At 40.3% G+C, this 27,719-nt stretch overlaps 2 protein-coding genes across 2 annotated transcripts; one reads left to right on the forward strand and one right to left on the reverse strand.

The window, feature by feature from the left end:
- The first annotated feature begins 886 nt into the window (after positions 1-886).
- pdia4 (protein disulfide isomerase family A, member 4) lies at positions 887-7,171 on the forward strand. Its single transcript, XM_026292007.1, has 10 exons — positions 887-1,159; positions 1,358-1,541; positions 1,728-1,933; positions 2,979-3,117; positions 3,265-3,470; positions 3,580-3,738; positions 3,924-4,075; positions 5,698-5,854; positions 6,106-6,339; positions 6,492-7,171. Exons 1-10 carry the CDS (start codon positions 1,084-1,086, stop codon positions 6,905-6,907), a joined length of 1,929 nt encoding a protein of 642 aa, XP_026147792.1. The 5' UTR covers positions 887-1,083; the 3' UTR covers positions 6,908-7,171.
- Positions 7,172-7,274: 103 nt separating this feature from the next.
- Positions 7,275-16,876, reverse strand: si:ch211-217a12.1 (alanine aminotransferase 2-like). The gene is made up of 12 exons (XM_026292008.1): positions 16,740-16,876; positions 16,453-16,647; positions 12,552-12,641; positions 12,300-12,408; positions 11,984-12,117; positions 11,198-11,441; positions 10,913-10,992; positions 10,158-10,294; positions 9,570-9,744; positions 8,115-8,270; positions 7,924-8,036; positions 7,275-7,777 (listed from the first exon to the last, which is right to left on the reverse strand). Exons 2-12 carry the CDS (start codon positions 16,597-16,599, stop codon positions 7,687-7,689), a joined length of 1,476 nt encoding a protein of 491 aa, XP_026147793.1. The 5' UTR covers positions 16,600-16,647; positions 16,740-16,876; the 3' UTR covers positions 7,275-7,686.
- Between the last annotated feature and the right edge of the window lie 10,843 nt (positions 16,877-27,719).

Here is a 27,719-nt window from a genome sequence, read left to right on the forward strand (position 1 = left end):
GCAAAACTGCAAAAAAAATAAAAAAAAGATGTCTCCAAAGTCTGCATTGTAAGATGAAGATCTATTAATTATATAATGCCTGAGTGTTGTGTGTGCTCATCTTCTTATTTTTTTTCTCTCTCTCTTGCTTAGCATCTGTTTTAGAAAATTACTTTACTTGAATCCTTGAATCCAAACAACTCCTCTAACCATTACACATAGGTCTTATAAGAATTTTTGATACTTTGATGACTTTGTAAAGTATTTTTGGTAAGACATCACTGATAATGCGATATCCCACTTACGCCAACTAAATATACTCAATAACTATTTGTAAACTTGCAAGCTAGCAATAAAATGTACTTTATTGTATTTTTTATGACTCTATCATATGTTTCTGAGCTTTTTTTTTTGTAAGAATACACTGTGAATAGTGCCTCTTGACGTTATATTTGCAAACCTCTAAGCAGGGGCGAATTGAGAGCTTTTTTTTTAGGGGTGCTCAGGCACACCTGATCCCAGCCACTAAGCATGTACAGACAGATCACAACATCCCCCCCCCCCCCCAGATACTCTGAAAACCTTCAGTAGGCTACTCTTCTGCTTTTTAGATGACTTGTCCTCTGGTGTAGTTATTACTACACTGCAGACTCTAGGTTTCAAAGAGGAACGCTGATGTGTATCCACAGTTCGCTTATTGCAGGAGGTGAAGATGTGTTTGTAAAAAGTCTGTATGTCAGATTAGTGTGACCCTCCCTGGCCCAGAGAGCAGCTCTCAGGAATAGATGAACTACTACCTCTAACTCAAGCGGCCAATCGCGTCCTCCAACGTAGCGGAGTCGGGAATTGAGTGGCGACTTGTGATTGGATGACAGTGGATGATGAGAACCAATCACAACCTGGCAAGTCAGACAAGTTGCAGACGCAGGAGGCGGCGCGTGTGATTTCAGACGTGATTAGTTTGAAACGCAGAGACAAAGGTGCACAAATCGACAGTATTGATCCGGTGTTTTGATGCCATTCTTCAGCGTCAGTATCCCAGCTAATTAGCCGACTACCTCGGAGGAGCACGTCGTTAACGTGGAGGCGCGTCACCCGTCAACAATGAGGAAGGTTGCTCTGCTGCTCATTGTGCTGCTCGGCGTTGCACATTTTGCAACTGTCAGCAGATGTGAAGATGGTAAGTTTGAGCCGCTTCACAGTTAGTTAGTTATTCACGTGAAGCTAAAGCGTCCTGTTTTCCTCAGAACAACGTGCCTAAGTTACTGTAGCGTCCTGTCCTGTTAGCACGTCAGCTAACGGGACAGCTGACGGCGGCAGCACATGTAGTGCTCCGGCTCCTAAAATCCTAAAAATCATCATGTATCTGTGCTGCTAGATGTCACAGAGGCGAAGGAGCAGGCTGATGAAGAGGACAGTGATGATGAGGAGGAGGAGGAGGATGATGAAGATGATGGCGCGGAGGTGAAAGAAGAAAACGGAGTGCTGATTCTCACCGACAGCAACTATGACACTTTTATAGAAGGGAAAGACACAGTATTAGTCGAGTTTTATGCCCCATGGTATGTTTGCTCTAACCGTGTTACACACTCATGTCTATGTTGTTTACTGTGAAAATGTGATCAGAGTCAAAGGAAGTTTACAGCAGAGAATCAGAAAGTTCCTATTGAAGTTTTACTGCATGATTTTTTTTTTCTTTTGTAAACATCCCAGTACATCTGCTTTCTTTGTTTTTTTTTTTTTTTTAGGTGTGGCCACTGCAAACAGTTTGCCCCAGAGTATGAAAGAATCGCTCAAACCCTTAAGGACAATGATCCTCCTATACCTGTGGCCAAAGTGGATGCAACAGTAGCCAGTGAGTTAGCGAAGAGGTTTGAAGTGTCAGGCTATCCCACCATCAAGATCCTGAAGAAAGGGGAGCCTGTGGACTACGATGGAGAAAGGACAGAGAAGGGTAAGAAGAGTTCATTCATTTTAAACCTGTTCACAGCCCTTCAGCACAGTCCTCTTCCATTCCACCCTCACTTTTAACAAAAACACCTTAAATGATATACCCAAATTAAAATAGCTATAGCTCCTGATTTATACTGACTGTATGAAAGAAATAAGACCTTCATTGAAAGGAAACCCCCTAAAGTTTCTTGTAAAAGAGTCAAAAACGCTTTTTGTGACACAGATACGGAGCAGCAGGTCGGGGTTTCAATAAAAAGCTTAAAAAACAACAAAAAAAAAACAAATCTTTATACCTAGTTTCAAAAGTGGCCACGTGGTAAACGATGGTCTTGGTCAATAAAGAGGTACAGGTGGGAGTTAGTAACAGAGCTACATTAAATACTACTTATATGATACGACACCTAGAAAATAAAGACTGCAGAATACAGAGAATTCACTACAATGCAGCACTAAGGAGAAGTTGATTTGTATTGTTACTGTAAATGTTACACTTAGACTATTACACTACTGTGAAGTGATTACATTACTCATTTTGACTGTCCTAGTTTTGAATATTTAATATATTTAAAGTTTGCACTGTGCAAATGTGCAAACGTGTCAGGGGAAATAACCGACATCCCAAAAATAAACTGATACCTCAGGGCTTTTACTTTGTGTGTAGTATCACTGGAGATGCACAGTTGCTTTTTTTTTTTTTTTTTTTTGTTTAATTTTTGCTTCTTTGACCCAGTTAACATGTCGCTCAGCTCACTATTGATCTCACTCTCAGCTTCATGCTGGGCAAGATGCACTTCACCCAAATCCTACAAGAACACATGCAGTCAAACACAATGTGACGATGAAATGTAAGATAACACTGTACTGCTGAATAAGTAAAAATGCTTATGTTCACACTAAACTACAACTCCCAGTGTAACACAAGTTAAAATGCCAACAAAAGTTTTTTTTTCTGTTCAATCAGGCTGTTTTTGCTAAAACCGACTTATACGGGGTGACTTATAGTACCGAAAATATGGTAATAATAATCTGTGGTGTTTTTGTTGCAGCCATCGTAGATCGGATGAAAGAGGTGGCTCAGCCAGATTGGAAGCCCCCACCTGAGGTGACACTGGTGCTGACCAAAGACAACTTTGATGAAACTGTTAACAAAGCAGACATCATCCTGGTGGAGTTCTACGCCCCATGGTCAGTTCCCGGACTGTCGCTTACAAAATACAGATGGTTTAGTTGTCACTGTAAATGTCAGGTTTGGTGCCTTAGTGAAATACACATCCATTGGAATGATAATTGATGTTTTTAACTCTTAATTTGTCTGTTGTAACTGACCTCCAGGTGTGGACATTGTAAGCGCTTGGCTCCAGAGTATGAGAAGGCAGCTAAGGAGTTGAGCCAGCGCTCTCCTCCTATTCCTCTGGCCAAGGTGGATGCCACTGTGGAGAATGACATTGCCACACGCTTTGGAGTTACAGGCTATCCAACCCTCAAGATCTTCAGGAAGGGCAAGGTGTTTGACTATAATGGACCCAGGGAGAAGTATGGTAGGTCCTTAGCTGTGCTGTATCCGTCTTTGCTGTCTTCTATGCGTGCTGATGTTTGTAATTTCTCTTCATCCATCACATCTGACGTCCCTCTTTTATTTCTCTGTAGGCATTGTTGACTACATGAGCGAGCAGGCAGGGCCTCCCACCAAACAAGTCCAGGCAGTAAAACAGGTGCAGGAGCTCATCAAGGATGGTGACGATGCCATCATAGTCGGTATATTCTCCAGTGAACAGGACGCAGCCTATGAGATCTTCCTTGAGGCTTGTAAGTTGTTCTTTAAGCTTGACAGGAATAGTATGATTAAGTTTTTTGTATTTCTGTGGTGTATCGGTGAACTTTCTAATACGTCTGGAATGAGCAATGAACGTGTTAAACTCTTTACTGGTGTTCAAGTGCCAATCTAATAGCCATGTTGATAGTATTGTCACAGCTGTTCGTCTGCCTGGCAGGTAATACACTGAGGGAGGACTTCACCTTCCGTCATTCATTCAGCTCTGAAGTGGCCAAACTGCTCAAAGCGAAACCTGGCCAAGTTGTCATTGTTCAGCCTGAAAAATTCCACTCCAAATACGAGCCAGCGTCGCACACACTTACAGTAAAGGTACTGTGTTTTGGTGTTTTTCACTTCACTAGTAGTACTTGTCACTTTACTAGTTGGGATTTGAATGGTTTCATTAACCGTCAGTAACCTTAGAGACTGTTGGTGGATTCTTAACCTGCCGGGACTCGCCTTGATGGATCTCTCCAGTGCAAACCTCTTTTGGCTGAAAACTATGTCACAGCAGAATCGCATGATTGGTATTTTATCATTGTTGACCTACCTGCAATTCAACTGTCAACCTCATTGGACTTCTGCAGTGCAAAACTATGGCACAGTAAAATGGGTCCTTTGTCAACATGGACCTCCCCATCACTCAAACGTCAGCTTCCACGAACTCCTTAATCCCAGGTATAGTGTTTTCTGCTTCGGTTATAAACTTGACCAAATCAGCCTCCATCTGCCCCAGACAAACCGCCAACATCCCACCTGCCCTGTCATGATGACTTGCTTCCACTTGCAACCACTTTTACAGACAGAGACTCTCTTGCTTCCAAGATGGGATCAGCTCGTCAGTGCTTCATATCCATCGCGTCATCTTAGGCTGGGCATATATCACATATTCATCGTCTTTCTCCTCTCTGTTCACACCAACCAAGAGTCCAATTCTCCCCCATTTCTTCCCCACTTTCCTCCTACTGAAGATCTTGACCTCAAGTGTCCCTACTACAGACACCACCAGACCCTCCTCTGGATGTACAACTTACTTCGTCTGACATTGTTACTCATCAGTCTAGTGCTTCTTCGATCGCCACCAGACCTCACTAATCCACCAGCTGACATCTCACTCCTGGCCTGCTTGATGATGTTTGTTGCAGAAGCCTTCAAAGGAAACCACACAGTCCCTTGGCCCCTAAACCTTTTCTCATTCTCTCCAACCATTTCTCTGCTCTGCTGGAAGACCCAACACCCAGTATCCCCTTGCTGCCTGGAGCCCTGCCTCTGTCAAGATTGTCTCCATCTTCTGATGCCTCAAAGATAAAGCCTAGAAACTGTCCAGCTCCTGCCCTTTAAAACACCACACTTATAAAGCATTCTTCCCTTTTGGCCCCATCTCCATCTTTTTCATAATAACTCCAAAAAGCTGATCTGTTGACATCCACAATTAAATTGATTCGCTTTTTCCTCGTCCACGCTTGTGATCGGTGAGTCACATATCAAGAACATCACATTTTTCAGTGTTATTTCCCACTGCTTTCCTGTTTCTACCTTTTGTACTATGTCGAACAAACTTCCTCATTTCGTGAGGACAGCAGAGAAGATCATCGGGGTCCCTCTACCTTCCATCACAGACATTTATAGCACAGGCTGCTTGTTTGTGTTCTTTTTAGGTTTTCTCATTGTGTGTATTCCTATGGATTTGAATTTATTTGACTACTGTACAGTGTGCTGGGACTTTAAATAACAAACATGAACTGTCATTAGGTATGAAACCGTGAATCATAAGTGACTGCTTACTTTTGTTTCTAGTTTTTGTGTATAAATAAACTACATTAGCAGTCAGGGGTTTTATCTGACAGACACCAGAAAAGCTGCATTGCCCATGTGTAAAAAGTCTATTTTATGATTTTTGGAAAGTTGCAATCGTACTTGGTACAAAAAAAATATTTTGTTTTATCACATAGGATTCTACATCAGTATCAGAAGTGCAGGAGTTCTTCAAAAAGCATGTGATCCCTCTAGTGGGCCAAAGGAAACCAAGCAATGATGCTAAGCGCTACACTAAAAGGCCACTGGTGGTTGTGTATTATGGAGTTGACTTCAGCTTCGACTACAAGAAAGGTAAGTTTCCCATATATCTAATGGGTTTTGTCCTATGAGCCATTCTTACAAGTGATACTCTAATAATAGATTAGATTAGTTTACTTTTTGCTTATTGTCGATTGAATGCCCTTTCAATTCTTCAACAGTCAAATTGCTGTGTTTACAGCCTGGTACTGAGGGGGGAACCTCAGCAACTAGCACATCAGGAACTGACTGACATGTGGATAATTAATGATGCTCTAACAAACCTCTTGTTCTTTCATTTTTAGCTACACAGTACTGGAGGTCCAAGGTACTTGAGGTGGCCAAAGACTTCCCAGAATACACATTTGCCATTGCTGATGAGGAAGACTATTCAGAAGAACTGAAGAGCCTGGGCTTGAGTGAAAGCGGAGAGGAGGTTAATGTGGGACTTCTGGCAGAAGGAAATAAAAAGTTTGCTATGGAGCCTGAGGAGTTTCAGTCAGAGGTCCTGCATGACTTTGTTATGGCTTTTAAGAAAGGTGAGTTTTTTTTTTTTTTTTGTTATTGCACAAAGTGAAGTTCAAAATGTTTTATGAAAGCAGTCAATTACATATTATATAGTTCCAATATAAGATGTATGTAGTTTAAGTGATTTTTACAAATTAAAGTCTGATTTATTTTTTTAACACAGGAAAGCTCAAACCGATCATTAAATCCCAGCCAGTGCCAAAAAGCAACAAGGGACCAGTAAAGGTGGTGGTAGGAAAGACTTTTGACGAGATTGTCATGGATACCCAGAAAGATGTGCTGATTGAGTTTTATGCTCCCTGGTGTGGCCACTGTAAGAAACTAGAGCCTGATTATTTAGCTCTGGGCAAAAAGTACAAAGGGGAGAAGAACCTTGTGATCGCAAAAATGGATTCAACAGCCAATGATGTGCCAAATGAAAGCTACAAAGTGGAAGGCTTCCCCACAATATACTTCGCCCCAAGCAACAGCAAGCAGAGCCCTGTCAAATTTGAAGGTGGAGATAGAACAGTAGAGGGGTTAAGCAAGTTCTTGGAAAAGCATGCCACAAAGCTATCACAGAAGAGAGATGAACTTTGAAAATATTTCTCTGGGCGAGTGGCTAAGAACTTTTACCATCTTCAGTCTTAGAGGACATGGAGGAGGCCTCTAAAGATGAAGTGAATGCAGGGGAGTTAAACTGTGTTACTAAGATGCAGCCATAATTACAGTGTTCAATCAAGATTTTAGTCCGTATTCATTCCAAGAGTTCCAGTTTTCTTCAGTTTCTGAAAGCATGTAAGCACTGTTGAAGATTTAAGTGTTTCAATAAAACAATGATGGCACCTTTTGCCAGCACTCTAATCTGACTCTTTGTTACTGTAAAACAATAAAAGGTCAATATGGAAAATATCTTCCAAATATATTCGTTGTCAAAGCTGACAATGCATACATTTGAAAAAACACGTTTTAGAAATTGAGTCATTTAATCACATTTAAGTACAGTACAGTCTGACACCTTATACATTATCAACTAATTTGGCTAAAGGGAGAGATGCACCCATAGCATCTATGACAAGGGAATCTGAAATATAAACTAGAGATAACAGCAGCATTTTCAACATTACAATGCTGGCTGACTTATGATTTTGAAAAGTGCATCATGTATCTAACATTATGTTTTCACATGTTCTACATACACATATTTTCATTAGTTGTCTAAAGAAACAGTCAAGGTTCTTTGCTGATCCAAAACAGTGAAAAAAATCATTTAAAATCTAATTAGTGTTAACAATGACTTCCTCAGTTATACAAAGGCACTTACAGATACTGGCAATGAATTAGCTGGTCTTGAGTGGTTGTTAAAACGCTGAGGGTCATTAGGAAAACTCTTGTGTGAATCGCAGGTGGAACTCGCAGATTTTCTGCAGCACAACTTTCAGCTTCTCAGTGGGAGGCAGGATGGTCATCCTAGACCGAGAGAGACAAAAAAGAAGAGGGAAGTGGGGTAATGGCAATACTGCTGCAAATGTACTTATAGGAGAAGTAATACTGCAAAATAAAAAATGATTGTCAATATAGTAGTAAGACTGCTGCTCCTCAGCTGCTGAACTAACCTGAAGTGGAAGGTTCCCTCTCTTTGGCCAAAGCCACTACCTGGTACAAGGCAGATACCTTCCTCCTCCAGCAGCCTCATACAGTAGAACATATCTGGGGCCTGGCCTGCCTCCTGTGGACACACACATTTGTACATGTAATCTACTCAAATCAGTAAATCACAGTGACGCTGTGTGTGTTCAGGGCGGACCTTGGCCTTGTCAATGGCACTCTGAGGTAGAGTGATGCGGGGGAAAGTATACATGGCCCCCTGGACCGGGTTGCAAGTGATACCAGGTACTGTGTTGAAGATCTGTTCCGTGAGACTGGCCTTCTCTGCTAAAGTTGCTAACACTGCTGTCCGCTCCTGGAGAGGAAGCAAACAGATAAACTGTCAGGAATAAACAAACAGTTACATAAACAAACTCATTATTTGTGTCCAGGCACAAGATACTGCTACTAAGACGTGTCCTAAGTATACAAAGGCTACAAACCTGGATATGAGCATGTACCTCCTCCTAAAGTGACATAAGTTAATTATCATGAACTTTAGTCAAACATTTTCCAAGTGTATCATCAGACATTTAACAACCTTTGTCAATGCTAAACTGGTAAAGTCTCCAGCATGCACTCTGAAATGTATCGGTATTGCATCAAGTTCATGGTCAATAAAGTCTTTTAACTTAAAACTGCAAAAAAAAAAGTTGGGTGCTGAGTAAATTCTAAATTAAGTGACTGAAATATTTTAAAACACTCATTTTACCCATTTTCATTTGGTAACATATCTATTACAAGCTTATTATGAATTAAAGGTCAGCAACAAATTCATCAACATCAGCAACAACAGACTGGAAAGTTTTGTAATGCTACAAAACACCTGGAACGTCTCACAACTAAACACGATCTAAACTAAACACTAAACCTTTCTCATTTAGGATGGTCTGAGGCAAAGTGGAAAACTGTCCTGTGGTCTCACAAGTCAAAAACCTGACAATTTTTTAAGAATTCATGGAGGCTGTATCTTCAAGGCTGAAAAAGGAGGAGGGCCAAAGCGAACATCTATGATGGTATGGGGATGCTTCACTGCACATGGGTATTCTCACACCTGTGAAGGCCCCAGTAACGCTGAACAATATGTGCAAGTTTACATAACACAGCCTATAAAATGATTGAACCTCTTCCAGTAGCACAAGTGAAAAGTGCAGAGGGCTTCGTATATTGTTATGTCAGTGTAACTCCACACCCTGTGAAGGTGGCAGTGAGTTGTACATCTCTATCAGATACATTGCAAGATAACTCTGGACTAGCTCATGGAGACACACAGTAACTATCAACCTAATGACTTTCTTTGACCTAGCTACAGGCCTGATGAGCACAGGCTACCAATATCATATATTAACATATGATCCTGAAGCTTTTTTCTAATCTTACAACAACAACAACATATCTAATGTAACAAAACAACTAATACATAAATTAGCATTGTATGCAATTCATTCATTCAACACTGATCATTTAGAGAACTTGCAACTTGGGAAACAGTACAGGCTGTGTGCATAGATTATACGACGTGGCATTTAAGTGTTTACATATGTAAATTCTGTTTGAATACACTGAGCATTGCCAGGATATGTGCCGGCTCGTGAGCTTTGTGAGTTTCTCAGACCTTCATAAATGTGGTGTAGGAAGGCTCATCAGGCTGTGGGGGGTTGACCACCAGGTCCAGGAGAGCCTGTCCTGGAATGGGAGGGCACAGGCGCACCGATACCAGCTTTGTGAGTTGTGCCTTTACCTCAGGATCCATGTTTATCACCTCCATGTAGCCTCCACGAAATCCACACCTCATAAAAACAGAGGAACCAGTCAAAGTTAGGTAAGGTGAAGAGCAACAAGAGTACAGTTAGGAGAAGAAAAAAAAACTTCAACTGTCATTTAAAAGTGCCCTGTGGAGTTTTCCTGTAAACAAACAAGACATGTTTACATTCAGAATTACTAACTGAAATTCTTGATCGTTCTTGAGGCCAAACAAACAAGTTCATTGCATTTTCTTTCTCATTAACATTTGCAAACCTAAATTTTTTCAATTCAAACCACTGGCAAAGCTGTGTACCATGTGACCCAGGCGCATGTGCACGAGATAAAGTAATGACTATATTACTATAAAAAAAAAAAAACTCCACAGATCACCTTCAGCCAAAAATGATAAAAAACGTATTTGACAAACAAGCCTAGTCCTGTGCATGTAGTTACTCACTCTCCCATATAGCATTTGGAGGTGGAGTGGAATGAGGCCATCTCCACTGTACTTGAGTATTCTGGGCCCATCTCAAACAAAACCTTCTTAAAGGAGTAGAACTTGCAGCCCTCTGCATACACATTATCCTGGTAGACCTAAAATGAGAAAATAGCTTAAAAACTATCTTTGTTCATAGAAACATCTACACTTAATAGTTAAGTGAAATGTGCAGATTACATGTGCAGAACCTGACTGGAAAAGGATGATTTCAGGGCCACGATGGGCGATGTGCATATAGCAAATGATCTATTGTATGCACTTCTGTGTATATAATGAATTAAGGTGAGTATATTACTGTTTTTATATAAGGAACTGAAAGGTTATCAGTTAAAAAACGATTTTTTTGTCTTGTTTTACTTTCTGAATTTACATGTTCACAGTTAAAGGTTGTATTTTGTATTGTGCACTCCTGAATGACATTGCAGTGAAGGGTGTTTTGTCTCTGTTTTATGTACATACACGAGTGGAAAAAAAAGCTATCACAACAGTGACTCACAACTTTGTGTGCACTTAAACTTTGAGGCATATTATAGTTACAGTTGCAGGTTGTCAGGCATTCAAAAACAAAGTCTGGCTTTAAAATCACTAATTGGCATGAAACAAAAGTGAAATACTCCTAAAATATTTCTTAAAACTCTTCCATGTTATTTTTAAGGAGTTTAGTAAGGGAGAATAAAGAACTGTGAAAACAGGAAACGACATTTGTAAATTACTTCATCAGCCATAAGAAAGAGATGCTCCTCTTTGGCAAATCGGATCACATCTTCAATGCACTGCCTGCTCTGGACTTGACCTATCAAACAGGACAACCAGAGTTTAATGACTGAAACACTAAATCTCTAAATATTCATTGACATCTAAACTTCCCACAGATTTTCCACCCCAAAAATTTATTTTTTTTTTAATAAAAAAAAAAAAAAAAAAAGTAGATGAAATACACATTTAACAATTCCCATAACTCCATGTCACATAAGAGAGCCCATTAAAACCAGACATACCAGTGGGGTTTCCAGGATTGATAATGCAAAGGACACGAGGATTGCAGTGCTGCCTAGCTGCACTGAGGGCTCTCCTGAGTTCTTTGACATCCAGGCTCCAACAGTTATCTTCATCCAAGTAGTAATTGATCTGCACAGCACCCAAGTCTGCCAGGGCGGCTGAGTACAGAGGGTACTGAGGAATGGAGATCATCACTCCTGTACGATCACAACCCTCACCACATACCAGCAACTTCAGTATGGTCTGGGATTGAAAGGAAATTCATTTAATGTACATGGATTAATTGGACATTCATGTACATTAACAAGAAGATTAGGTGTACAACCATGCAGTCCTGGTTGGCATTAGACATTTTAAGAAACCTATTAATATAAATACCTTACATTTTGTTTAAGATTATTCACAGTACAAGAATAACAATGGCATACATGCTGTACAACAAAACATGACCATGCAGGTCAGAGCTACTTTATGACAGCTAAGTAAGCAAACACACCCATATGTATACACTGTGGGGCAGAAATGTGACAGTTTAACAGTACTTGAATGTCAGGTTGCATAAATATGGGGAAAGCTTTATTGATAGTGACAATGATCTGTATGTGGATTCAAGTCACAGATGTGCAAAGTACATCTGAGTATATAATTAACACATTCATGGGACAATTATACCAAGAGTATGACACTTATACTTTATTAAAGTAACACGTCAACTCATGAAACAGTCTGGACCCACAGTGTCTCAGCCCTTTTCTACAGAAAAGAGTGAGAATTGCATCCCATACCACAATGGCATCACTGGCCCCTGTGGAGAGGTAGATGTTGTCAGGGTTTGAGGGGATTCCACCATCTCTCCTCTCTATGTAGCGTGCCACATCCTGACGGATGCACTCAATCCCCTGGCTAGCGCTGTAGGCACCTTTAGCACATTGAAATGAACTTTGATTCAAGCAGAGCATGCTACACTGATCAGGTGATGCACTGTTTAAATAGTGTCCAAATAAATTATTAATGAATAACACATTGCGGTAGACGTTGGTGACGTGCGCCGGAGGGATGGGCTGAAAATGTGTTTGGTGGAGTGACAGGGAGTTGTCTAACCTATACTGTTGCCTCCACAGGCCTCAAGAATACGCTGTGCTCTTTTCTTGGCATCCTCTGGAAACTTCTTGTCTTCCAGGAGTTCAGGATAAGAACACAACGCCAAGACCTGAGAGAAGAAGGCAAACACCTAACATTAACAGGCTTCCTATACATCCACTATATATGTGCAAATATAGTGATGAGTGCTACCTGCTTATTAAGCACAAGCACTCAAATGAGGTTAGATAAGACTGTACAAAAAGGCCCAACCTGTCTGAGAAATGTGATAGGCTTCTGACCCATGGCCTGGGCATCACCTATGTTCGCCTTAATAACCTCTGTGAAAGGTTTCTTGACTCCCTAAAAAGATAAACACATTTATTTGGTTAGTAAACTTCGGAGCATAGGTTATGTATCTGGTGCAGAAAATGCAGACACTGGGGAAAAAAAAAATGAATAACCTGTTTCATGCTTACATTTAAGGACAACAGAATGTGTCTGGACATGAAAAAGGAATGAAGAGCGGAGGAGTGCTGCTTTTTCACAGCTCACCATTGCCAAAAGGCCCCCCCCCCCCCACAGTGTCCCCTTTCTCCTTCTTTTACTTTTTCCATCTCATAAGGTTGACCACTACTATTCAAATTTACCCATCAGTCATATCTTGACTGGCATGTGCAGATGTGCACACAATGTATGAGCGTTATCTTTTCAGCAGTGCATGTGTGTCTAGAACAATGACCTGTTTTGCTTTGACTGTCAAGAAAATCACAATGCATGAAAATGTGCAGTTGTGACTTTTGAGTAAAACAGTGAAAACATTATGTATATCTCCATTTTGTGCACAGGCCAACTATATTTACTAACATCAAGGTACAAATTTGATTTGGTGATACTGTCTCACACACATTCTTTTAATACATGCGTTTCAAATCTTAAAGGTTTATCACTTTAAACTATTAAAGCTTAAATTTGTTACTCACATGCTTTCTGCAGTGGCAAATTAAAAGGCCTAAATTAATACGTTGGATTTCACACCCTCTATGCTGTTAACACCCGATTCTTCAGAAAGCATCCATCTTCTCATTATAGCAGACTTGTGCATTACAAAAACCCTGGCACAGAATCTGGCTTGGCCTGTAGATCAGGAAGTGCTGTCCTGAGCAGGGCTGACAATGCTGGTGACCAACCCTCACTTTTTGACTGGCCTAATCCAGTTTTTCCCTCCATTTCCTCACCTAAATCACACTGGACCTTCTATCGACTGAGTAGCTCTCTCTACTGATTTAAAAAGTCCTTAATCTTCATCTCTTTGACGTAATTAGATCCTGTAAGCACTAGTTTGGTGCCTGTGTGTCTGTTTGCTGCTCATGACATGTTGCACCTGTTGCCGTTTATTAAATAAAGCAAATGTGACAATAAATGTCTCCTGTAACTTAATGTCAGGGCTGACCAGTAGATATTAAAATAGATATTATGATGATATATATATATTTTTTTTTTAAGTTCTGGTTTCTGTTATTTTCTTTACTCCAAATTGAACTTTTTAATATCCTTTAAAAACCCCTGTTCTTCATATCAACCTTATCATGACACAGTTTGCTGTATAAGATAACAAAAAACAGGGAAAAGTCCTTCAAGGATATAAGGAGAACATTGTTATTGATATGATATGAAGTTTAACCTTGTGGAGGTCAGATACCAACTGCGGAAAGTGATTTCAGAGTTTAATTTTGGGTTGTCCCTATGTAATTCATTACCAACAATTAGTGACATCTTTGTTTGCCACGCTGATTAGCTTTATTTTAGCCAATACCAGTCCATTAAAACATGCCTGAATCAGCCTCAGTATCATTCTTTAGGACAAGCTCAGGACAACTAGTAAGCCCTTCAAGGTTATTTGGGCAAGCGTAAAGTCAGATATGAGGCTGTCTATAACTGGATGCACCATGTTTCCTTTTTAATCCTTGTCCCTGTCTGTTCTTGAGCAACAAAGAGGCTGCTGTTCTCTGGGAACGAGAGGAGCCGGCCCTCTCCCCAGCTCAGTGCTGAGGTCTCCTGCTCAGTTAGCACCAGGCACTGCTTACACAGGCTGGACTAATGAACCAGGCCAAAAAACCCTGCAGGTCTGGTCTAATAACTGTCTTGAATTCACATTTCATGTAGTCTTAGGATATAATCTGAAACTGTCATACATTACTGAATATCCAGCCATGGAACTGTACTGTTTCAAGTTTTAACTAGTTAAAGCAAACAGAAAAATAACCACTGCTGTGTCATTCATGTCAGTTATCTAACATAGTACAAGCCCGAACAAGATTCCAGTTTAGATGAAACTAAATCTGTCAAGTCATTCCAGAAGAAAACAATCCCTGTCTAGGGTCAATAAAAAAATATGACATAAAAAAAAAAAAAAAATACTAGGTGGATTCTTTTTCTCATCTCTTGCTCTATTGTCACCATCTTACTGTCACAGACAATGCAGACTTGTAAGCAGCTGAGGTCCAAGCACAAATGAGCTTACTGCAGTTCAGGCACTGTCATGGCATGTCTGGGTAATGTTTTATAAGGGGCATCATATCACACAAATGCACGGACACACACGGATCAAATCTGCTGAGCCTTCAGTAAAAGTGTTCCAGACACAGATCTGACAGGAAGCTAACTCAGAGATTATGAGGTAACTGCAGATACAAACCCTCTGACCACTGAGAAAACTACTGGATCTGACAGCCCCCCCCCCATTTGTATTGCTACAACGTGGCAAAATAAAAATGAATAATTGGAACTTGATATTCTCTTTTTAGTGCACACACGTTTTCCAGGAAAACCAGCTTGCAACACTAATAAAAGCAAGATGTGAGATGTGCTTGCCTAAAACACTATTAGTATATTCTGTGCATGTACAGATCACGTTTGTCTAAACTAGCATTTGTGTCCACAATTAAGCTGTCTTCTAGACTAACATAAACCTCTAAAAATAAATATTTAACTGTGTTGTAGAAAGAATCTACTTCTTAGAAGCAAGTTTTGTTTTAGGTTATTTAAGTGGAGGAAAAAATAAGTGGACTACCAAGAACTGGTAGGTGCTTGATTGCAGAGAAAGGCCTCTGAACTGTGGCCTCACAGTTTCATCTTAGTCCAATGAACCCTCTCCCTCTGTGGGGAGGAGGGAGGTTGGCAGAACCAGAGAGACAAAAGAGGACAGAAAATGTACCCACTCCTGTTATGTAATAACCTTCCACATTATAAAGATCGTCCACTCTGGATCCTGAAGCCACCTCAGGCTAAAGAAGAGCACAATGCACTCCGGTCCAGCTAGAACTGGCTCTTTCAGCTAATTACATGTCATGTGAAGACAACATAACTAAGAGAGGGTTGCATGAGAGTTTCCTAAAAGGATGTCTTTCCTTAGGAAAGAACAGTGGGTCGATATTACCCCAGCAGAATGTAATATGAGTTGCTTGCTATGCACAACATTACAGAAGAGTATGACAGGGACACCACAGCATACAGGGACTTTTAAAAGACGCTCTACTGTTTATGTCCTGCCTTCACTCTCCCTGCCAGTCAGCAAAACTGAGCATAAGCTTTTTTTTTTTTCTTTTTTTTTTCTTCCCCTCATCTGGACTCCCTACTTCTCTTTCCTATATCTAAATTTCTTATATCTAAAGGAAACAGGAAACTTGTGTGCTAAGTTTTCATTGTAGTTGCTGTTTGGCATGATCCTTTAGTATTCTGGACCTGCAGTCTCGTTTCTTTTTATGCGATTTTAAATAAAGCTTTTGGAAAAAAGAAGATTACATTACCAGCTCAGGACAAAGAAAAGAACAGTATCTGGCTGTTGTCTCAAGTCAAATTCCAGCTGTTAAAACAGCTGTGCAGTAAACTCAGCCCCCCCCCCCTCACCCACACACACACTTACACTTTCATTTCATTTCATAATGTCACTTTTTGTATTTAGGATGTTTAGGACACATTCGCTTCAATCCTTGGGAACATAAAGAATGCAGGTCACAACCATGGGATGTGCGGCATCAGAACAATAAGTTCTAACAGAGAGTTAGATCTTGTTCCTTCTTTATTTTGTCGCGTTTTTCTGTCTTTCCACGTGTTATATCAAACCTTGCTCCGACACTTGTGCACTAACTAACGTTACAGCCCAGCTCCTTACCGCTTTCAGCTCTTTCTCTATCTGCACCGCCCGCTGGACTATGGGGCCCCGCACCGCGTACTCGACCCGCTTGACATTGGGGTTCATGTTGTCCAAAGTCAACACCTTGCCCCGGCACTGGACCCCGTTCACCGCCTGCTGGGACATGTTTGCTCTGTCACGCCGTTTTCCACCGACACCACCCGCTGGACTGATCTGCAACATCACAGATGATGGAGACGTATCAACAAGAAGCAGAAACAGTAGCAGCAACAGTCCCAGAGCAGATAAAGTGTATCAGCTCTTACCAGTTGTTGTGAGGGCACCGGACTGAGCCCGTACAGTCACTTTCCCTCCCCAGCTCCTCTGAGGACTGACAGATGAGCCCTGAGTTCATATTCCCAGCCGCCCGACACGCCTTCGCCCGCTGCTGCTCACGATTGGCTGGTTTCTGCAGCGACTTCCCCTTTGGCTTCAGCGACAAAAACACCCTCCCTCCCTCCCCCTCCCTTAGGTCCAGCTACGTCAAAAGAAAAGGTTCGTACTTGTGCAATGCTTTAAAGCTGGAGAGGCAAGTATTAGTAACAGATTCGCCTGTCTGGTTAACAGGTCACTGCTAAGAGCTGTCATTCAGCTGGAGAAGTATTGACAAGGATTTTGTTATCTGAAGCAACATATTTTATTTGGTTTATTTATTTATTTGCCAACTGAACACAAAATGGTAACAGCCTAAGCTGAGATGGGCACTTTCTGAAAAATCAGTCTAAAGACTTTATAAGACAATCAACAGCTTGATTAATGGCTAATAAACTGTGTATTTAACCTCAAGTTTAGTTTTTTTGTACCCTGCCACATTATGAGCCTATGATAATACATTCATTCACCAAATCATGTGAAAGATCTTTTTATCAACTTAAGTTATTGTGAAGTGTTGAACTCCTGTGTGTTTATGGCCCACAGCCTCATTCACCTAAGGAACTTATTTTTGAGTAGCAAAATTACATTATATATATGGATTATTTTGACTATAATAAACATATTGTGCTGTTTATCACAGGCTACGTTGTGTCAAATCATAAAGCTTTAGTTATAGGATCAGCTTTAACTGGAAATGACTAACTGTATGTTGAGCTGTTCTGGTCCCAGCAGTTGCCAGATGGTCGATGTTGTAAATTCAGTGCTATAATGGTGATAATATCTTCTGAAAATGTCAGAAAATCACCTTGGGGAGAATCTGTTCTGAATTTTTTTGTTAACATGGAGAGAGGTTTGAGACTTATAGTGCAACCAGCCACCAGGGTGCAATCAAATTATGGTAGCTTCACTTCTGGGTGCTGTCACATTGTCCATCATTAAAGCCAGTCAGTGTTTTAAGTGAAATAAAAAAACATTTACAAACATTTAATATTGTCCACTACAGAGGAAGAAGATGGTAGGCAAGTACTCTAGTGCACCAAACAAGTTCTTTAACAGTGTAGATGCAGGATGCTAATGTTAGCTCCACACCTGAAGACATCCAAGTGTAATGAGTGGGTTTGTGTGTTGTGATGAATGATGGTGGTGACACTGGGATCTTGTTTGGAGGTGATCTCCATTTACTCACTAACAATCAATAACAACCATTATGAAAATAATTTGCCCACTCCAGTCCCTACACAAAGAAATATAAATGGACAGACCTCGAGATATCTTACCTCACTGAAACGTAATACAACTTGACCAGCGCTTGTATGCCAACATGTTCACATTCAATGAAAAGTTAGTAATTAACGATGTAATGATGTAAAATAAACCCAAAACAAGGATATGAAGCAGCTTGATCATGAAGGGATTTGTATGTGAGAAAAAAAAAAAAAAGATTTTAAACTATTCTGGATTTTACAGGGAGCAAATGAAGAGAAGCTAATATAGGAGAAATATGATCTCTTTTGTTTGCTCCTGTCAGGACTCTGACAGCAGCATTCTGGATTAACTGGATGCTTTTTATGGAGCTACTGGGACATCCTGATAATAATGGGTTACAGTAATTTAGCCTTGAAGTAACAAATGCATGGACTAGTGTCATTTTGGACAGGATGTTCCCAATTCTTGCAATATTGCACAAGTGAAGCAGTTCTAGAGATTTGTTTTATAAGTGAATTAAAAGACATACTGTCAAAAATAAAAACTACTTTCACAGTAGCACTGCAGGTCAAAGCTAAGCCATCTAAAGTAGCTATATTAATCTATTTCTGAGGTTTTTAGGACCAAAAAAATAACCAAACAAAAAAAAAAAAAAGAAAGAAAGAAAGAAAAAAATACTTGTTTTCTCTTAACATAAAAGTAGAAAGTTACTGGTCATCCAGGCCTTTAAGTCCTTTAGACATGCTTGACGCCTGGTTAACTGGTTTCTGTTATCAGGTTTCATAGATAGATACAGCTGAGTGTCATCTGCGTAACAATGGTAATTAACAGAGTGCCTTCTAATTACATTTCCTAAAGGAAGCATTTATAGAGGTAATGAGAATGAGTCCTTGCGCAGAACTTTGAACTACACAGAACTAGAGATAAATTGACCAAGTCTAACAAAGATGCCTGTGATGTCTGCTTTAAGGTACAGATGTGTGAACTGTACCATGGAGCCAATCTCTGATTCACTTCTTTTTCAGAGAGGCCACCGTATCCAATGTTTCTCCACTACGCCTAGAAGTGCTGCATTCAAATCCTGCTTATCAACAAAATGTACCTAAAATAAAAAGCAAACATGCTAATAATAGAGGAAAAAAAAATTATCCCTCAGAATGTTTATAGGGGCCTACGTTTATATATGACATAGATATGATAATGTTACTGCGTGGATCAATTCGAAGTACTTTATAAGCTCTGGATAACTTTAGCTGCAGCTGTGCATCATGTTCTTCAAGATTTCATATGTCTGAAGTTTTTAGTCCAGTTTTTCCTCCCTGTCCTGTCCAGTAAAGAGTATGATATTAGTCTCTGAGGTACGTAGGAGTCTAGGTATAAAGTTGCTAAAATACTCCAGTAATCTATAGATAGCCTACATCGTAACTGTACTACAGGACCTGAGTATTAGTTACATTTTATTTTAGATATTACGTATAGCATTCTTATTTGTAAAATGTTTACTCTGCACACATTTTGCACACTTTTTATTTTTCATTCTTTGCACCTTACTGTTGTCCTGTAGCTGTGGTAACAATTGAATTTCCCCACTGTGGGATCAATAAAGAATTATCTTATCTTATTCCACCACTGGTGGCAGCATTGAAAACTTACATCCATTCATCCTCTATACCTGGTTATTCCTGTTCAAGGTCACAGGGATCTGCTGGAGGCTTCCCAGCCCTCTTCAGGCAAAAGGTAGGGGTACACCCTGGACAGGTCACCAGTCCATCACAGGGCCACATAAAGACAAACAACCTCACACACTCACACTCACTCCTATGGGCAATTTAGAGTCACCAATCAACCTTACATATATGTTTTTGGACTGTGGGAGGAAACCAGAGTACCTGGAGGAGACCCACACAAGCACAGGGAGAACAACTTTGAACAAGGAACCTTCTTGTTGAGAGACAACAATGCTAACCAGTGCTAACCTCTAAGCCATCATGCTACCTAGCTGTGAGACATAAAACTTGGTCATTAAAAAGAACATTTATTCGACCTTAAAGCCACTAACACTGAATTTACCACAGGAGAAAAATTATACAAGAAGGTTATGGGAGTGCAAAAGAAACCTTGACCTTGTGGAAGTGAAACTGTCTGTGCTGACCGTTTTGCTGAAGTAATGAATCCTGAAACTTCTACTTATTGATTTTCAGAAACCCAAAACCCAACTTCAAACAAAGAAAAATTCACTTCATGAACTTCCTTCTTGGTGGCTAAGAGCTAAGCTCTTATGCAGTTCAATGGTAAATAAGAACGTACAAGTGTAGGACAGAATGTGAAACAAAGAAAAAGAAATTCTGATCTTAAGTTACATGTTTACTGCTAAATCTAAACTAGGCAATTACACACTAACCCCAAACATTAAATCAATTCATAGGAATTCAATGACAAACATAACACCATTTCAAATATTTGAAGCAATGTTTCCACCTGTACAGTGGACACTACTCAGTTCTTCAAAGCCATAGCTGTCATTATCACCAGTAGAAGGAAGTCCTGGCTGGTACCTTGTTGATCGACTGACATGTATGTACGAAAACATCTGGCATATCCCTACATCAGGAACGCAACGGTTTACAGGGGTGGGACAAAATCCCCTGCTGGGAGGCCTCCCCATGGGTATGGAAATGAAACGCAAAGTTGGACCTTACAAGGCCTTGAGGTTCTGCTTGGGGGTGGAACTTGGCAGAGAGACAACCCAGAGACTGAACCCTAAAGTACAACAAGGTTATATTTCTATTAAAATTTGGGTGAGTGACAATCAACAAGACAACTGCTCTGAAAATTACAAAGTAACTCCTGGTTTGGAGAATCAAAGTGTAGCCATATCAACACTGCTCTGGAGCCTCCATCATTTACTAACAGAACAATGTTAATTATGTGCTGTGTAGGTGATACAGAGTTCATACAAAAATCTCAACACAGACTTCAAGTGTGTTGGTGCTCCATCCTACATGCAGCCAGTTCACTTCCCATCTTTACTGAGCTCAGTCCCATGGATAAGAATTTTACACACCAACTTTTCTGATGGGAGATCTAGATCAAATTCAATCACAATTTGGGTGGTGACGATTAACAACAAAGCTACTATTAACATTACAACATAGTAACTCCAGCTTTGGACATTCCCAATCTGACCATGTCAAGACTTGCCTGGTAATCACTCTCCAACTCATACAATGACTTCCACAATCCTGACTTAGGCTGTATATGCTAGTGTGGACTAAGTTCAGATGTTAGTAACTAGACTGCTTACTTTCTAGAACACAAGACAGATACAAAGACTACAGACTCTACAATACCTCCCTTGGATTGTCTGGAGACCTGACCACAATCCAGTGCCAGAAGACGGTGGTCCGATTGTTAGCAGCTAAACTGCTCCCCCTGTAGGACATCAGACAGAGACAAGCAGAGCCATAGTGGTGTTAAAGAGCAAGTGCTTGTTGGAGGCCAGGATCCTCAGTCTCAAGGAAACCAGGCTTGAGATGTGCTTGCTACTCATCACTGCACATGCATCTAGAAGATCTATTAAATATTTAGTACAACATGTTCTTATCTGGAATCTTATCCAGAACATTAACTAACATGTTGGACAAAAACTGTGCTTCCCAGAACTGTCACAGCCAACAACTAACACTGGCTGGCTAAGTTATAGCTCAGGCTGTCACTCACTTTCCTGGATCAGTTTTCATGGTCCTTCTAAATCGAGATGTGGCCAACATGTAATCTTTATCTGGCATTCTCCACACGCAGCAGTTATGATCTCTGTCATACGATCCAGTAGCCAATATGGCCCATTTGGGTTTCAGCATATCATGTGATTCACCTGTAGAAGGATAAGGGACCAAAACAACAAAAAACAAAAAAACAAAAAACAAAAACTGAGTATTGGTCCAGTCCAGGTGACCTGTTTGGGTGCCTTTCCCTTGACCAGCTGTTCCCCCTGTGAAATATGAGCAATGACAAGGCATTCAAAATTACAAATAACTGATTATTGGAGAGAGAAAGTTCACAAATGACAAGTGAGTCATAGATTAAACTAATAGACAAGATAGAAACAGAAAGGCAGGCATCAATTAACAAGGCATTCAAAATTACAAAACATATAATTGGTAGAGACATATGAGAAATGATACCTACCCTGACTAACACATTTAGAGTAATGTTTTTAATGTTGAAAGAGTGAGTGTCATGTGTACAAAAAGTGCCATGTGCCAATGTACAAAAAGACATGACTTACAGTACCAGTGGCCACAAACCACAGAACCACTTACCATGTGACCTGTACCTTGTCACTCTTACCATATGTAGATCCATATTGATGGACAAAATGGGAACACGGTAGAGAGAAAGAAATCTATGGAAACCGATACAGATGTGGGTTGGGAACATCCTAACTATAAGCATACCACACCTTTTATTTATTATTATATTTTTTACTATTAGGGCATTATGCCTTTATATCACAGCATCTCTATCACAACCTGAACATCAGCTAGTACACAAACATTGATTCAAACTGTACAGACATAAATATGTTGGAGAAAGAAGATAAAGGATGTTAATTATTTGTCCATCAACAAGTCTCAGACCCACAACGTCCAAGGCAAGACACCTTTCCCTATACCATTCCCTATATATATTTATGAGATTTATTATTGATGGAGAGAGCGTGTGCCCAGACGAGAGCCGGCCAGTCATGTCAGCAATGAGTAAGGGACGAAGAGCTGGCCGGTTGGGTGTGTTGGCCTTTTAATAACGACAGACTGTCATAACGGCCAGCATGATTATCTAAATTTTTTTGTATGTGTCTGTATATGTGTGTTTAATATTACTGCTTCTTTGTATTTTTATTATTGTTTTGTGTGTGATTTTTTTTATCGTTTTGGTTTTTGTGTTTTTTGAATTACTACTCATTTTTGGTGTGTGTTTTCTTATTTTTTACATGGAATAGTGGCCATGTAGAGGGAGAAAGAGAGAGAGAGGTCACACTAAACTCAGCCCTCTGACAGCAACCAAGACAACACCTTCAAAACAACAGGCTGAGACAAACATCCAAACATCTGCCACTGGTCTGACAACAAACCACAGATGGCTGCTTTCACCTGACTACAGGCTGCCATTTTATGTGACAGACTGGATGTGGACTGGTTCATGGGCATGGTGGCAAAACAAAACAAAAAAAAGGGATAGAGTTAAGGGTAGAGGATGGGTGCTAGATGAGAGGGAGTGTACCCAGGGCACAGGGGCCATGTTCGCAGCAGCTGTAGTACCAAGCACCTAAACACAGGCCTCACTGAGACATGGCAGCCATGACGGATGAGAGAAAGAGACAGGGAGAGAGACCCTAGGCCTAAGCCCTACACAGAAACAAAAACAACCACTACAGACTTGGCTTCACTCTGGCATGGAGACCAGGACAGGGGAGAGGCAGTCAGGACGGCCAGGTATGAAAATAAATGTCTTACTATTTGGCAGATCTTACACCTGACAGTTATCTAGAAAGAGAAAGAGAAAAATCAGAAACATAGAAGTAACAAGCTTTTATTAGCAGGCGCTAAATATAGTTGGATTTCTGACTAATTATTCCAGCAGATAATGTAAGAGTTAGTGGGTCACTATAGGCCCAGGACAACTGACTGTCGGAGGCCCTGCTAACAGGCTCATGGATAAAACTGGTCTCCCTGAGCAGCCACAGGTACTTAACACCTGATTTATCTAAAGGGCAAGCTCACCTTTGGGAAGCAGTTTTCAGGGGCCTCATGAATCCACGCGAATCCAAGCAACATATCCTGATCCGAGGTGGTTTTATTCGCTCATTTATTCTTCTTCGTGTTTAAGGGCAGCTATCTTCCGACGTCAAGACGCTGTTTGTTCTTTACCTGGCTACAAACCGATTTGTTTGGGCCGACGAGGGAGAAAAGATTCGGGTTTGGTTGTGCTGCTTCAGGCCGCTGCGTGTTTCTGCGGCGGACTCGATAAACACCTGAGCTCCTGCCGCTCAGGATTTAAAAGCGCGTGATTGACGGTCACGCCCACTGCGCGCGGCTCCTGGTTGATGATTGGCTCAGTCGTTTTCATAGGTCATTTCCTTTTCCGGTGTTGTTATCAGATTTATAAAGGAATGACAGATAAAATGTGGAAGAGATAATGTTTCCTTGGACCCAGTCTACAAACATTGTTCATCTCAGTGGGTGGCGGTTATGCACCTTAGCTGGCTTGAAGAAAAAGGAAAATAAAAAGCAGAGGGTGGAGGCAATGCACTTGTTTTGCTGGTTGCCAGTCACTGAAGAAGAAGAAGAAGAAGAGCAAGAAAAAAAAAAAGAAAAAAAAAAGAAAAATAAGGTTGGCCTTATTTTTTTTTACATTTGCTGCACATTCTGTCATCTAATGTGGATTTTTATGTGCTCAACGTTTAATGTCCATCCATGCTCTTCACACATGCAGGTTAGGTTGGTTGGTGTGAATGTGAGTGTGTCTCTGTGTCAGGCCTGTGATAGACTGCTGAGTATTGGCACCTCCTTTTAACCTTTTTGTTAAAGGTGTATATGTTGTTGTGGTTTGTGAGAATATACTTATGCATTATCAGTCACCATATAGGGAGGAACTTTGACACAGGAGCCAAAGGCATGGATTCATTGGCCCTATGGTATGAACGCCTACACAAAAACAACGGAAACCCTGTGATGGAGAAATCCATCCATCCATCCATTTTCTACCGCTTATCCGGAGCCGGGTCGCGGGGGCAGTAGCCGAATCAGGGATACCCAGACTTCCTTCTCCCTGGACACTTCCTCCAGCTCTTCCGGGGGGACACCGAGGCGTTCCCAGGCCAGCCGGGAGACATAGTCCCTCCAGCGTGTCCTGGGTCTTCCCCGGGGCCTCCTCCCCGGAGATGGAGAAATAAATACAGTAATTGTTCTGCAGACAATGTTTAAGTTCAGTCTTAGCCGTTACACCTTATGTTTCTTTTGTATTCTTGTAATTTTATAGTATATGTTCAGCACAACATTAATGTTGTAGAAATTCATTTCTATACTCTCCACAGGACAGGATATAGCTGGGGCAGTGGAACAAGCTATAGCTTCTACATATCACAAAGATGATAGGGTTCACCTGATAACACAGATTGTCTTAAAGATTTCCATGAGACAACATTGGCATTTCTCAAAACTGCTATGAGCCAGCTTGCAAATATACATCAAAATAACCACTTATCTCTCCATTTTGGCCTCCACCAGCCCCTGAACAAAGAAGTATTGCTCACTTTAGTCGCTAAATGCTTTACTAGTTGATCAGCTGTTAAGTTTGGTGTTTAAAATATTGCATGTGCTGGGAAAAATGGTTGACTGTAGTAAAGTTGCAGGCACAAAGCCAAAATAATGAACTGGGAAATGCTAAAATGCCCAGTGGTTGTGACTGAAGGGCTCAAGTGATAACTGTCTGTGGGTTCAACACTATGGAAGGCAACTTTCACATTGTCATTTCACTCAAGGCCTTTTTGACAGTTGTCTAGGCTTGTCATAGCAGGTCATGCACATGTGTTACTAAAAATATTAACAATGGCTCATTCAAGTGTTCCAGTAAGGGACAGTGGGCCAGTGTTCACAATACCAGGACTCTGAAATTGAAGCAGGTACATTATTCACTTCACTGTATACATATGCTTTTCCTATTGTGACATGCCAAAATGTCTTCTAGCAAAAAAGGCCTTTTGACATTAGCAGAAGAAGTACTCCGATCCTACATGTGAGTAAAAGCACCAGTGTCACAGTGTAGAAACACACTGTTACAAGTAGAAAATCTGCATTCAAAATGTTACTGACATAAAAGTATCAAAGTGTATTCAGCAGAATATGCTCAGTGGACCAAAGGTTAAAGCTCTTATTATGCAGATAAAATTGTTTACAGAATAATTGACTGTATATTATATTACTAGAGTTGTTAAGTGCACACTGCTTAATGCTGCAGCTGGTATAGGTGGCATTAATCTCATATGGTAGTTTATGAATGGCAGATTATTGTTGATTATTTTTAGTACTACAGAAACTGAAAGTAACTAGTACTTATTACTGTCAGATCAAAGTATTGGAGAAAAAAGCACAATGGGTTTCCTATGTAGTTAAATAAAAGTAAAAAATATCAAATTAAGTATTTTAGCATTATATCAAAGTATTATGTTGTTTTGGCCCAGACAGGTAATACTATTAGGCTGCTGATCTTGGCTGTCGTGATTTGGGCATCACCCAAAGTTTTCAATTAGATATAGAAGAATATTACCCCCTGAAATATTATAGTAAAAATGCATGAAATACCACAATATGGAATGACTTTTGTGAAGTTCCTCAAAGTTGTACTTAAACACAGTAATACAGTAGAAGTATTTTGTTACTATGACACTAGTCTACTTTCATACCAGGTTCCTAAGTGTAAGGGAAATTGTCATAAAAACAAACATTGGTAAGTAAGTTTACATTTACTGTGTCTATTCTGTGATTGCCAGTTTGAGCTGTCTGCAGTGAGACAGTCTTAGCATATGGAATTGTGGTATTCTGTTTTTCCGCACTTCTGGGGTCTTTATTAAACCAGACAGAGTATAATATGACGATAAGGACGCTGAACCTATATTTGGGAACTGCAAAGGAAATTACATTGCCCCAGACAGTTTACCTATCAAGACCTTACAGAGGAACAAGTTGTTTTGGCAAAGTCAAAGATACATAACTAGCTGTCTGTGTGTGAGAAGGAGAGAATGTGAGACAGAAAGACCCCAGATGTCTTGGTAAGAGCTTGGGAAAGACATTTGATATCCCAAACTAAAACAGTTCACATACAACCATGTGATGCCCTGGTGACTTTTGTGTGTCATGCAGTGCATATTTTGGCAGCACGACACAACACTGTCTGTTCCATTTAGTCTATATCTAATTTTAAATGAAAGCTCAGCATTGTACTGTAAATCATATTTTAATCCAGCTCCCTAATCATTAACATTTGTGAATAGAAACAACAGGCTTGGCTCACAGACATAACATGTCTGAACCACAGGCAGGCTTCATTTTTAAACCTACTATCCACAACAGTTACCAAGCCCACAAGCAACATATCCTGAACAGTATTAAGTATTAAGATTAATTACATCTAATTGCATGTTTGTGTGGAAAATTCTTGCAAATCAGAAAAAACACTAAGGTTGTAATGTAATAACCAGAAACAAGAGTTAATGCTGATTTAAAACTATAATACTTTTATAACTTGGGTGTAGTGAACTGTTTACTTTGTCTATCATGTGCTCCCCTGGCAGATGGATTAGAGCTGGCTGTGACGAATGTCACCATAGCACCATAGTTGTGCTGACAGTAAGTGAGGGTGTAAGAGGAAGAGAAAGGGCATTAGGGGTTAAGCGTGTAAAACGAGCACCTACGCAGTTGTACTACAAGGCAAAGACACTTTCATTAAAATGACCAACATTTTTGGAAAAATACAACTTAAATTTGCCAAGGTAATATTTCTAATTTTTATTTTTTTAAAGTGCTCTATGAAAATCTCAAACAAAACTGAAATGCAATAAAGAAACCGAAATACTTCAAGTATAATAACAATAATAATAATGGTAG

The sequence above is a fragment of the Mastacembelus armatus genome, chromosome 20, assembly GCF_900324485.2.
Source record: "Mastacembelus armatus chromosome 20, fMasArm1.2, whole genome shotgun sequence".
In the NCBI taxonomy this organism is placed as follows: domain Eukaryota; kingdom Metazoa; phylum Chordata; class Actinopteri; order Synbranchiformes; family Mastacembelidae; genus Mastacembelus; species Mastacembelus armatus.